General features: G+C 39.5%; 1 protein-coding gene across 3 annotated transcripts in view; it reads right to left on the bottom strand.

Moving 5' to 3' along the window:
- Positions 1-13,399, bottom strand: part of ARHGEF26 (Rho guanine nucleotide exchange factor 26) — a 128,727-nt gene that overhangs the window by 89,902 nt on the left and 25,426 nt on the right. For 2 of the 3 annotated variants that reach the window (XM_025913370.2, XM_086674559.1), the window contains exons 4-5: positions 11,248-11,304; positions 7,328-7,488 (exon numbers count right to left, since the gene is read on the bottom strand). In XM_025913370.2, coding sequence (XP_025769155.2) covers positions 7,328-7,488; positions 11,248-11,304 — 218 coding nt within the window. The remainder of the gene's footprint in view (positions 1-7,327; positions 7,489-11,247; positions 11,305-13,399) is intronic. The other variant, XM_086674558.1, reaches the window with a different exon arrangement.

Here is a 13,399-nt window from a genome sequence, read left to right as displayed (position 1 = left end):
CTACCAGTTTAGAGTTAACCTGTTCAAATTGCCTGAAATAGTTACCTAAGAGTCCATCTGTTTTCAGGTTCCAAAATATTGCTGTCATTGTCTCTTCTTTTTAAATTTTGGGGTTTTGGGGGCGCCTGGGTGGCGCAGTCGGTTAAGCGTCCGACCTCAGCCAGGTCACGATCTCGCGGTCCGTGAGTTCGAGCCCCGCGTCGGGCTCTGGGCTGATGGCTCAGAGCCTGGAGCCTGTTTCCGATTCTGTGTCTCCCTCTCTCTCTGCCCCTCCCCCGTTCATGCTCTGTCTCTCTCTGTCCCAAAAATAAATAAAAAACGTTGAAAAAAAAAAAAATTTTAAATTTTGGGGTTTTGTTTTGTTTTGGTTTTTTTGGTCTGCTTGTTTTATTTGCTTGTTTTTGATCCTTGGGGGTTTATGTTCTTGACTATTCTATCATTTTTGATGGAATTTCAGAAAGGAATGAACTTAAGGGCATACGTCTCCTCAGTCATCTTTAACTAGGTGGCATCAGTTACAAAGACTTACAAACTCTTCAGACCTCTCACTGCTTCTCCACAGCCTTCCCTGAAAGGACTGGGGCTATTATTCAGACACCTGTCATCCTTCTTCCCCTACTTGAAATGATACTTAAATAACTACTTATTTCTTGTACTATTACTTCAGACACTGGTTATTACTAAAAGCTGAACAATGTGGACTAAAATATCCATGCTATTGTAGAGTACTTGAGGTGAATTTCAAATCAACTTCTTTGTTTCCTTATCTCAGGATGGAAAAAGCCAAAGCATGTCATAAAGAGTAGCTTCTGAGTGTCACTGTCTTTCAACTATCAGCTGAAGAAGTTGGATTTTAAAAAGAAAGATTTTTTGTTCCATGAAGATAAACAGGGCAGTTGCTTTATTTACCAAAGATTCTGTGGTAAACTTCTATGGAGTAAAAAAAAAAAAAAAAAAAAAATTTGCTGACCAAAAACAATGGCAATAGCCAATACTTCAGGTTCTACAACATAAAGAGTTCCATATTCTCTGGCCTAGTTAAACTTAATTATGTTTTCTTGTAAAATTTAGCTTTAGGGGCGCCTGAGTGGTTAAGCGTCCAATTTCGGTTCAGGTCATGATCTCAAGGTTCGTGGGTTCAAGCTCCACACTTCAGGTCCTCTGTCCCTCTCGCCCTCTGCCTCTCAAAAATAAATAAACTTCAAAAATAAATAAGTAAATAAATAAATAAATAATAAAATTTAGCTTTAAAAATTAGGAAGGATGAAATGCTAATATTTTTTTTTTAATTTTTTTTTTCAACGTTTATTTATTTTTGGGACAGAGAGAGACAGAGCATGAACGGGGGAGGGGCAGAGAGAGAGGGAGACACAGAATCGGAAACAGGCTCCAGGCTCTGAGCCATCAGCCCAGAGCCTGACGCGGGGCTCGAACTCATGGACTGCGAGATCGTGACCTGGCTGAAGTCGGACGCTTAACCGACTGCGCCACCCAGGCGCCCCTGAAATGCTAATATTAATACTATAAAAGTTTTTAAGGTTTACTGTTAATGCATTAAAGTTGAGTTTTTAATTACCAAATAGGAAACCTACTTTACAACACAGATATGCTACACCATTATTTGAGTAAAATGTCAACTTTTGGAACATAAAGTCATTTCACAAAATAATATTAAAGCATATATACTGAGAACAGTATTTAGTGTCCCCTGATATTTCAATTTTCATATAATCTGATTAAAATCAGGAAAAAGAATCTTCTAGAGAAGCAAGTGCTGGGTAAGTACTATTTTGTATGTTTATTATTTTTGTAAGTTACTCTTCCACACAAGGCAGAAACTGAAGAGTTTGGCATTAGCTGCTCATCATATCTTGGGAACAAATTCAGTTCCTCAGGACACGAAAGCACATTGATGGATATTTTTATTTTACTCTGTAAAATTGAAGATGGCATAGTTTTAGCTTTAAATTACTTCCTAAAGAAATGCTAATCTCTTAACTTTGGAAGGTGAAAAAGAAAAGCAAGCATCTTGCAAAGTTCTTTAGCAGTATATTTTTTTTTTTATTTTTTTTATTTTTTTATTTTTTTTTTATTTTTTTTTTTTTCCAACGTTTATTTATTTTTGGGACAGAGAGAGACAGAGCATGAACGGGGGAGGGGCAGAGAGAGAGGGAGACACAGAATCGGAAACAGGCTCCAGGCTCTGAGCCATCAGCCCAGAGCCCGACGCGGGGCTCGAACTCACGGACCGCGAGATCGTGACCTGGCTGAAGTCGGACGCTTAACTGACTGCGCCACCCAGGCGCCCCTAGCAGTATATTTTTATAGGTTGCAAATAATAGTATATTCTATTATTGAAAAAATTTAAATCCATCACCTAGAAATTTATAATGAAAACTCAGCATTGGGAGTACAAACACATCATTTTATAAAACATCAAAACAAAGGCTCATCTACTTTTCATTTTGCAGAAATCCTTTTAACACAAAACACCTTACTTAGAGCATAGCATTTCTAAAGACAGCCATAGGGTTGACATTTAGTCTTTACTAAAGGTCATTTCTTTTCCTGAAATTATGTCTTTTACCATCAATAGATCTTAAATGTAAAAGCAAGAATTAGATCATATTCTGCTGCAAATGTATGTAAATCAATCATACTTGTAGGTCTTTTCCTATTAATACAGAAATTATCTATAAATCATTCTGAATGGACATAGATACATGAAAGCATCTTTGGTCCTTAAAAGACAGGAGGCCCATGAATCCAGAGGGGTTTCACGAATCTGAGTCAGAAGGAAGTTAACACAGTTAAGGTAAAAGGCAGTAGGTCCAGAGCTGGGAGGTCAAAGGCTCTGCACTGGCATGGACCCAAAGGCATAAATTTAGAAGATTCAGCTCTAATCATCACCGAAGGAAAAGAAAAGAGGCATTTTCCTAGGAGGGGACAAATATAGGATCAGCAGGAGTCCAGCTACCTCCTCACACACACAATGCAAACAGTTGCCAGGCCAGAAAGGGTCACAGGAAGGCATTAAAGAGAAAGCCAAGGAGCCTGAGAAAGATTGGCGTCATTCTTATCCTATTTACTTCATTTCTATCCCAAACCACAGGCTCCTTAAATGTTTTTGTGCCAAAATTCTGACACTGGCTTTCTTTTCCATTCCCTTTTACCCATGCATCTCAAGGAGGGCACACCTGGCATCTGGACAGGACAATTCATGAGTGTCTGGGTGAGTCCTACCAACAGTAGGGTGCCTGGCACTTCTGTCCCCACCTTCAAATGCCAGGAGAGTCTCCAAGTCACTGGAGCAATCAAAACTACATTTCCAAATGCCCCTAGTTGGTAAATACAACCACCGCCACCACTTGAAAACCAACTGTTACAAGCTCCAGCATCTCATTTAAACCCACAGTGTGGAGAACTAACTCAAATCTACATCTCTAGTCAAGATTTTTCTGGAGTTCTAATCCGTTTTTCTCCTTTCAAGTTGACATTCTCCCCTCATGCTCCACTGTCACTTCAAAACTGGTCCCAACTGAATTCCTTATCTCCCTAAGCCCCAACCTGTTTGCCTTATATCCTAGCTAATACAACCACTGTCCACAGTCAACCGGGCAGACACCTGTGGGAGGCAAACAAAACTCCTCTTTCTCACCAAGTCCTCAAGACTCCATGTCCCAAGTATCTCACAAGTCCTTCATAGGACCCCTCTGTTTCCCATCATGTCCAGCTGTATTACTGCAGTGACCTCAAACCTTCCACCATCTTTACATCCTCTCTAATGCAAACACCATACTGTCATCTCCTGGGCCACCCTGGCCGTCCCCTACCAGATCACTCCATGTTTCCACACAGCCTTCAGGAAACTTTGAAAACTCCTCAGCTGCGCACACAAAGGCCTTCACCATCTGCTCTCACCCTCACCAGGGACCCTTCAGACCATAACCTCCAGCATGACCCAGGCCTATCCATACAGATGTGCCACCAGCTACTGATGATCCTTGGAGACCAAGAGACACTGGGTGGATGCCAGCAGAAATGCTCTAGAACCCAGGCATCTTGCAGAATAGGAGGCTCCACAAGTGATGACTGAAATGAGCAATTCTTTACAAAACAAAGAACTTAGTAGGGAAATGCCACTGATAAGCACTCACACCCAGAATCGGAATGATCTTGTCCCTGCCTGCTTTCATATAACATCTTCTTACACAGAAAGGCTTCTTAGTGTTATTTATCGGCAAGCAGTGAAGAACCTGAGCCACTATTGAATTCACAAAGCTTGTTCTGACCTCAACTGTAGCTACAATTTTTCATGAAAGTACAACAATGAAGATAGTCTTGATTATGCCACACTGAGCAACGCCATGCTTCATCAGTAATCACTAATTTGAACACCAGTCATTTGCTTTATTCAACATTTTATTTAGTATTTCCTTAGGACTGGAAACTCTTTCATGGGTAGCACATCAAGTAGGTATCACATTAAATTTTTTTTTTAATGTTTATTTTTGAGACAGAGAGAGATAGAGCATGAGCGGGGGAGGAGCAGAGAGAGAGGGAGACACAGAATCTGAAGCAGGCTCCAGGCTCTGAGCTGTCACCACAGAGCCCAAGATGGGGCCTGAACCCATAAACCATGAGATCATGACCTGAGCCAAAGTCAGATGCTCAATAGGCTGAGCCACCCAGGTGCCCGAGAAATGAAAACTTTTTAATGAAATCATAAAAGATTTCAATTTTTTAAAAGATTGAAATTAAAATCACAAAATTGTAATCTATAACTTAAACAAAATGACTTACTTATTTCATGGTTAACCAGCTATAGATTTTTTTTTAATCCCCATTTAATAAATAAGAAATGAGGGGAGAAGGTTTAGCAACCTGTTCAAGGTTAACCAACTACCAAAAGGAAAGGCAACTGCTGGAGCCCAGGACCCTGGTGAACTACCCTGATAAGCAAGCAGTGCTTTGGGAGCCCAAAGAAGGTAAGGACACAAAGCATCCTCTGCCCAAGAACTGTTGCTGTCTACAACAGAATTTACTAAAGGCTTTCTCTGGAGTCATTTATACACTGCAAGAAGCTGACTGACGCCCACACAAGTCAAAGAACAATTCCACAGAAGAATAAAAACATGCCACTGTGGTTTTCAGAAAACATATTCTCATTGAAATCATGACTTACATTTTATAGTTATCAAAACAGTATTAATTCTTGATAGCTGTGTATCTAAAACAGAGCTCTGGTTTTATAGATCAACCAAAATACACGTTAAAATGAAGGAGACTCACTTTGAAATGTGAATACCTTTCAAATAGGGACACACCATCTAAGGCTCTTGTTCTGACTCTTCACTGAAGGAGAAAAGAGATGTCCCTTTCTCTTACCAAAACTGCTAAGACTACCAAGAGGACCAATGGGCTGAACACAAGCAACAACCCCACGTCTAAACAAGGATTTCCAAGCCGTGGTGCATGCCCGCACCCACACACCACGGGCCCACTGCCTCCTCAAAACACGTTCTTTTTAAGTATCCACATCAGTATCAAGATTACCAAGATCTTTTCCTGTGGCAGAATTTGGATTCTGAAGTTGTGTCACTTCCATGAAATTTTGAAGATCTCATGGATCTGACCACAAACTCCAGCACTCTGAAGTAGCCTCAATTCATAGGCTTACGTGTTCAACATGAATGGTCAATCTTGTAAGTTCAAAAGGAAGATCTACTTGCACACAGTGAAGGTGCCAGTGGGCATGAGCATGTTATCATTACTGTCTGCTTGGCTCTACCCTAACGTAACAAATAAACAATGTCCAGATTCACAAGAATACTCCCTACCTAGGACAGATCCGGTTTTTGTGGGTAGTAAAGCAGGTACAACACATAGGCACAAAAATTAGAAAAATAAATAGGCACGGGGCACCTGACTGGCTCAGTTGGTTAGGCGTCTGACTCTTGATTTCGCCTCGGGTCATGATCTCACAGTTCGTGGGATTGAGCCCCGTATCGGGCTCTGTTCTGACAGCGCAGAGCCTGCCTGGGATTCTTTCTCTGTCTCTTTCTCTCTCTGCCCCTCTCCCACTCTTTCTCTCAAAATAAATAAACTTTTAAAAAAAAAATTTTTTTTTTCATGTTTATTTATTTTTGAGACAGAGAGAGACAGAGCATGAACAGGGGAGGAGCAGAGAGAGAGAGAGAGACAGAATCTGAAACAGGCTCCAGGCTCTGAGCTGTCAGCACAGAGCCTGACGCGGGGCTCGAACTCACGGACCATGAGATCATGACCTGAGCTGAAGTCAGACTCTTTTTTTTTTTTTTTCAACATTTATTTATTTTTGGGACAGAGAGAGACAGAGCATGAACGGGGGAGGGGCAGAGAGAGAGGGAGACACAGAATCGGAAACAGGCTCCAGGCTCTGAGCCATCAGCCCAGAGCCTGATGCGGGGCTCGAACTCACGGACCGCGAGATCGTGACCTGGCTGAAGTCGGACGCTTAACCGACTGCGCCACCCAGGCGCCCCTGAAGTCAGACTCTTAACCGACCAAGCCACCCAGGCGCGCCTAAATAAACTTTAAAAAAAAAAAGAAAAAAAAAAAAAAAAACAGGCACAAAAGCAAATAATTAATTAAAGCTTAAGCTTCATTAATTAGATGGTAAACCCACCTTTGACCCAACTATATAAAATTGCCAATATTCAACCATTTTGACCTAGCAAATTAGCAACTCAGGATGGCTCAGCTTAGCCCACTGCTGGCACATGGCTCCAGTACAGGCTCTGTAGTTCACTCAAAAGAATACAAGAGCTCATCACAGGTATACAAGCTGAGATTCCTACACTCACTAAAACTAATAATGGAAACTCCTCTAATAGTATTTATGGAATCTTAAATAGGGAAAACCTAAAGAAACCAGCAGGTCACTGTGACTACATTTTCAAAAGAATAATTACATATATGAACAAAAAATGTGAAAATGTAGACAAAAATAACGTTTGTATTTGACTAGTATGACTGTGAGTCATTTTCTCCTGCACAACTAAAAGTTGTTCTATTATTGGTATAATTTAAAAGGAAGAATAAAAGGACAAGTGTGAGGAGAACAGGGAGGGACAGAGGAGTGAGAGACAACTCATTATGCACTTGGCATCCATCTAGACATCAACAACCTGAAACATACCTTAAAATTTATTTCAAGGCATAAAGATAAAAGCCAATTAACTCCATGAGATACCTCATACTTCTAAAGGTCTTGTTTGAGGTAACACAGATGTTCGTTAGTAAGGAATGTCTTGGCCTGACTAAAGGCCAACTAAGGTGAACTTACTTTTTGCTTGCCTCACACACATCCATAATGTTGGAGAAAAGATGGTGACTCTCTGTTTTGGTCATCGTATCACTCAGTTCTTTAGAATTTTTAAACATTCGTATCAAGATCTCCAAGCTGAGTAAATATGAGTGTTCAGAGGATATGACTTCAAAGATAGCCTGGTAAAGAGGGGAAAAGAAAGACATCATTAGTTCTTATAATTGAAGAACTAAAACAAGTTCTCATAACTCTCCTATAAAAAAGACATATCTTGAAAAGCAAAAAAAGATAAGCATTAAGGAAAACGCATCACCTAACTACTGACTTCATGTAAAGCATGAACATCCAAACCTCAAGAAATAGAGTCACTGTAAAAATGAAAATGAAAATGAAAATGAAAATGAAAATGAAAATGAAAATGAAAAAGTGGAAGCACTTGGATGACTTGAGATTGCATCCTGAGGTCATGCTTTGCCAAGGGGTGGAATCTATGGAAGAAAGCTAGGGCCTGTCATAAAATCTCAGTGTGACATTAATTAACCTTTGGGGTCATCTCCTACAGCCCTGTTTTCAAAGTAGACTGATCTGGGACAGTAAGGATTTATAGACATCACTTGAGATTCAGAGAAAATTTCTTACAAATACATTTCTTTGCTCTCCTCTTGTGTGGGCCCTTTCTCTCCCCATGTTTCAGTCTAACAAATTTGCAGTCAATAACAGCAAAGAGTCTGGGTGTATTAAAAGAGCAGGACTGTATTCACCCTTAAAAGGTTTTTATCAGCCACAGGAATTCTTTTATATTAAACTCATACAACTGAAAGTAATTCTGTTTATTCAACAAGCCACCCTCTCTGCTCTCGTCAATATCTCAAGAAGGAGCGAAGGACTGTCTGCAGAAATGGTTGGTGTCAGGCACACAATGGTTACCTGGTAAGTGTTCATAATGATGAAAAGCCAGCCCACATAAGTGAATAGGCACCTACACCCTGTGTAAGGAATTCATCTAGCTCCTTAACAAAAATCACTTCAGGGGCTCCTGGGTGGCTCAGTCGGTTAAGCGTCTGACTTCGGCTCAGGTCATGATCTCGTGGTCTGTGGGTTCAAGCCCCGCATCGGGCTCTGTGCTGACAGCTTAGAGCCTGGAGCCTGCTTCACATTCTGTGTGTCTCTCTCTCTCTCTCCCTGCACCTCCCCTGCTCATGCTCTCTCTCTCTCTCTCTCTCTTACACACACAAAAACAAATAACATTTAAAAAACAAAAACAAAAAAACAAAAACCACTTCAGATCCTCCAAGAATCACAATATAGGGATTCTTCCTGAGGTAGGGTGGTAAACATCCTTGCAGGCTTGAGATGTGCATCCTTCCCGGAGATCTCCCTGGTAACACTGACATCATTGCCTTGACCTCCAGGGCTCCTCCCCACCTCCCCTCAAGCCCTTGACCCAAAAGGCACAGGAGATTCTTCCCATAAGGCCCTGTGCTGTGGCTGAGACTAGGTGGGAGCAGCTGGGCCATATTTTGTAAGTCAGCTTTGTGGTGCTGGTCTCAACGTTCGCCTCCCTTTTCAGCATCTATAAGCTTTAAAGGAAGTCTTACTTAAAGGTGTTGGTCTAGCCTCAGCTGTGCTCCAGGCACTTAAGTGAGGATATTAAGAGTCTCACTTGACCTGAATCTTGTATAATTCTATTCAGTCAATACAATTATCCTTAGGAAATGCAATGCAGACTGAAGAAAATTGTCACTTCCTGACCAAAAATAGTGGATTTCAGGTTGTTCATAGATATGGTAACTTGGAATGACAAAATATTTTCAAAAGCAAAAGCTTTTGTAATCAAATGCAAAATACTAAGATTTGAACAAAAATATGACATGAACGATATAGAATAGATCACGTGAAAAGATGAGTAAGTGGTAGTTTAATATAACAGATTTAATATAATAACTGCTAAAACATCCTGCAATAGAGCCATCAACTACTTAAAAGAAAATTGGGTTAAACTTTCTAAAAATAGCCATATAGGAACAGAAAGAAACCATAAAGTTAGATTTATTGCCATCACTAGTTTTTTATATCACAAATCTGAATATTTTCAAAATATAGGGGAAAGAAATAGGGTTAAATAGGAAAGGTTTAAAAGAACACAAATGTTCAAATCAAATGGGCTTAGGACCCTAGAGTAGCTCTTGAATTTGTCCACAAAGAAACACTGTTTATGTTGCGATAAAGAAAAAAAAAAAAAAAAATATCACCTACTGTCCAAAATTTGGACAATAGCTTTTTTTTTAAAGGTGGAATTTAGAAAATGGACTACAGGGGCGCCTGGGTGGCGCAGTCGGTTAAGCGTCCGACTTCAGCCAGGTCACGATCTTGCGGTCCGTGAGTTCGAGCCCCGCGTCAGGCTCTGGGCTGATGGCTCAGAGCCTGGAGCCTGTTTCCGATTCTGTGTCTCCCTCTCTCTCTGCCCCTCCCCTGTTCATGCTCTGTCTCTCTCTGTCCCAAAAATAAATAAACGTTGAAAAAAAAAAAATTTTTTAGAAAATGGACTACATACATATTAATACTACATTAATATATATTAACCTACATAAATCCCAAATATAGTGCTGAATGTCAAAAGCAAACAAAAAACATGTTCAGAATAAGCATGTATCTACATTTTAACACACACACATGCACCCAAATGCATGTACATAAATATATGTAATACATGACTTAAAAACACAATTTGGATAGATACACATCATTTCATAATTACAGTTGCCTCTGGGGAGGAGAGGAAGAAAATGACAACTGAGGAGAAAAGGAACTCTACTTTATTGAAAGTCTTGTTGTCTTTAAAAAATATGAGTAAAAAGTATAAATGTAATATATTTGTTAATTCTCAGTGATGGGTACACCAATGTTATATACTATTCTTAAACTTAAAAAAAAAAATGGCACTATAATGTACCCGTGTATTTTTGTGTTATTTATGCCCATGAAACAAAAATACAGTGCATGTCCTTTGTGCAATATTTGTGTGTGTATATGTATACACACATATATACATAAACATATATATACATGTTAATATGCATAAAACAAGAGAAAAGTGTTTTGAGAACTTCACAATATTATTACAATGAGTAATTTCCTTAAACTACATTTATTTAAACTTCAAGTTGTAAAATGCTATTACTATCAGTTTTATTTTTTATTAAGTAAACCTTTATTTTGGTACAAATTTAATTTCTAGAAATCTTGTATAGAGGGTTCAGAGTTCCTGTATTTCCTTCATCCAGCTTCCCCTAGCCAGGGCACATGACACAGCGAGGGTACATTACATTTTAACCGTAGACAAATTTATGTACTTTACTCAGATTTCATCAGTTTTCCCACCAACATCCTTTTTCAATTCCAGGACCTAACATCTCATTCATTTTTCAACATATTTCTTTCAGTTTAAATATCTCTACTAGGTGCTTTGTTATTTAAGTTAAAATGACATTAAGGTATTTTAAAGTTTTCTTTTCTGGGTGCTTACGTGGAGCTTTATTTGACAACGATCACATACCCCCTATGTTAAAAGAACAAAACGAATACGTTTTCGAAGGAAAACACTGAACCAGTGCACACAGTAGATGAAAGCACACACATTCCTTGGAGCTCTAAAAAGTATCTGCTTGGGGTACCTGGGTGGCTCAGTCAGTTAAGCATCCAACTCTTGATTTCGGCTCAGGTCATGCCTCATGGTTCATGAGTTTGAGCCCTGCATCCAGCTTTGCACTGGCAGTATGGAGCCTGCTTGGAATTCTCTCTCTCTGTCTCTCTCTCGCTCTCTCTCCCTCTCTCTCTACCCCTCCCCTACTCACACGGTCTGTCTCTCGAAATAAATTTAAAAACTTAACAAATATATCAAAAATATAAATAAAAGTATCTGCCAGTAGAAAACATACCTCCTGTCTCTTTCTTTCCTCCTGGCTAACTGTCTGTGATAATCCATTTCTTTTCACCTAGAGGAAAAAGCAAAAGAAAGTTGGGCTCATTAACTTTAACAATTTGTCACGTAAGGCATAACTCCACACCCTTCGAGAAATGAACTATAGGAAACTATGCAAGACATGTGAATTAAGCACATATTAATTTCTGGGTCCCTCATGTAATATTGAATCATATTAATAAACTAGCATTAACACAAAATAACTGCAAAGCGTGTAGAACACTCTCCTATCAGGTTGCATTAATCTGCTCTAGTCTTAGGTCTACATATTCCTAAAATACTTCTCAAATTAACTTCACAAATCATAAGTGAAGAAACCTAACAATAAAGAAAGTGAAGCCATCCCTCAAAAGTTTACTGCCCAAGACCGCACACTTAAAAAGTAACTTTAATTCTGTATTTCACCAAGACTCCACAGAATACCCGTGCTCTTCATAGAAACCCAATCAAACAGGAAAACAAAGTCCTCTCTGTCCGAATTTCACATATTTAAATTTGCCAAATAAGGATGTTAGCCTGATGTTCTTTGGACAAGCAACAGTACCCACAAGGGCCATGAACGCCAGTCTCATACTGGGAGTAACGCAGTTGCAGCGTTAGGTAAATCACTGCAGTCCCTACCTAAATTACAACCCATTTTTATTTGATTACTGCAGATTCTATCATAATTCGGTTTCTAAACCAAAGAGTAGAGGCTGAACTAAGAACTCCATGAAGGCGGGGCCTGGTGTGTTTTCTGCTACACCTGACACTGAGTCTGGCACAGGAAAGATACTCGTGTTTTTCAGCTGAAGATTAAATTAGCAAAAGAGGGGCGCCTGGGTGACTCAGTCGGTTAAGCGGCCGACTTCAGCCCGGGTCACGATCTCACGGTCCCTGAGTTCGAGCCCCGCGTCGGGCTCTGTGCTGATGGCTCGGAGCCTGGAGCCTGCTTCCGATTCTGTGTCTCCCTCTCTCTCTGCCCCTCCCCCGTTCATGCTCTGTCTCTCTCTGTCTCAAAAATAAATAAACGTTAAAAAAAAAATTAAAAAAATAAATAAATTAGCAAACGGTCAGGCATACATACAAGTTGACCAATTAAATTCTGTGCTTAAGAGAAAGAAGGACCGCAAGAAAGGTGAGTGCCCTCCCCTTTTCTGAGAAACTAATAGCAATAAAATATTAACACAGGTCTTCAAACATTTTTGTTTTCATACTTCCTAATAAAGTTTTCTTAACCATGTTCCCCTAGATCATTCTTAAGTCGACATCTCAAAGTTTTCGTTGTGTATTTAAAGAATTAAAAAGATGGGGCACCTGGGTGTCTCAGTCGGTTAAGCATCCAACCTGATTTCAGTTCAGGTTCATGAGATCAAGTCCCACACTGGGCTCCATGCTGACAGTGTGGAGCCTGCTTGGGATTCTCTCTCTCCCTCTGTCCTTTGCCCCTCCCTCACTCACATGCTCTCTCTCTCTCTCTCTCTCTCAAAATAAATAAACATTTATAAAATAAGAATTAAAAGATATCGTTTTCTGCTAATTGTAAATCTAGACATTTTAAAACCCGTTGCCTACACTGTTTTCAATGTATCCAGTGGAATATAAAAAATATAATGATGTGATATCCACCACCATCCATTTAAAGATAAATATACTTTCCATAACAACTGGAGATTATTCTTCTTTCTCCATAAAAATCACATTTCTATGTCAATTTCCCTCCCAAATTTCCTAATGTAATTCTATGTGTTAGGGTAGCTGAGGAATTACCCTAGTATACTTTGATGCAAAAGTACACTTTTACATTTAATTTTCTAAAATATCTTCTGACCAATGAGTTTTAAGTATAAAAGACCCTCTCCTGGATTATATAATCACCACAATTATCATTAATAACCTATGATCAAAATAACACAATCACTTCCAACTTTAATGCATTAGACCCTAAAAATGAATTTTACTGAGAATGCAACCCTTAGTAAGGTGGCGACTTTATGATGGCTTCATTAAAAGAGGCTTCCCTAAAACCAATATTCTAAAAAAAATTGTTTTTTAATGTTTATTGATTTTTTAGAGACAGAGAGAGCACGAGCAGGGGAGGGGAAGACAGAGAGGGCAACACAGAATCC

This window comes from Puma concolor, chromosome C2, assembly GCF_028749965.1.
Source record: "Puma concolor isolate L17-30 chromosome C2, mPumCon1.1.hap2, whole genome shotgun sequence".
In the NCBI taxonomy this organism is placed as follows: Eukaryota; Metazoa; Chordata; class Mammalia; order Carnivora; family Felidae; genus Puma; species Puma concolor.
The sequence above is the reverse complement of the archived record's forward strand: the minus strand, read 5'-3'. Positions and strand labels throughout refer to the sequence as shown.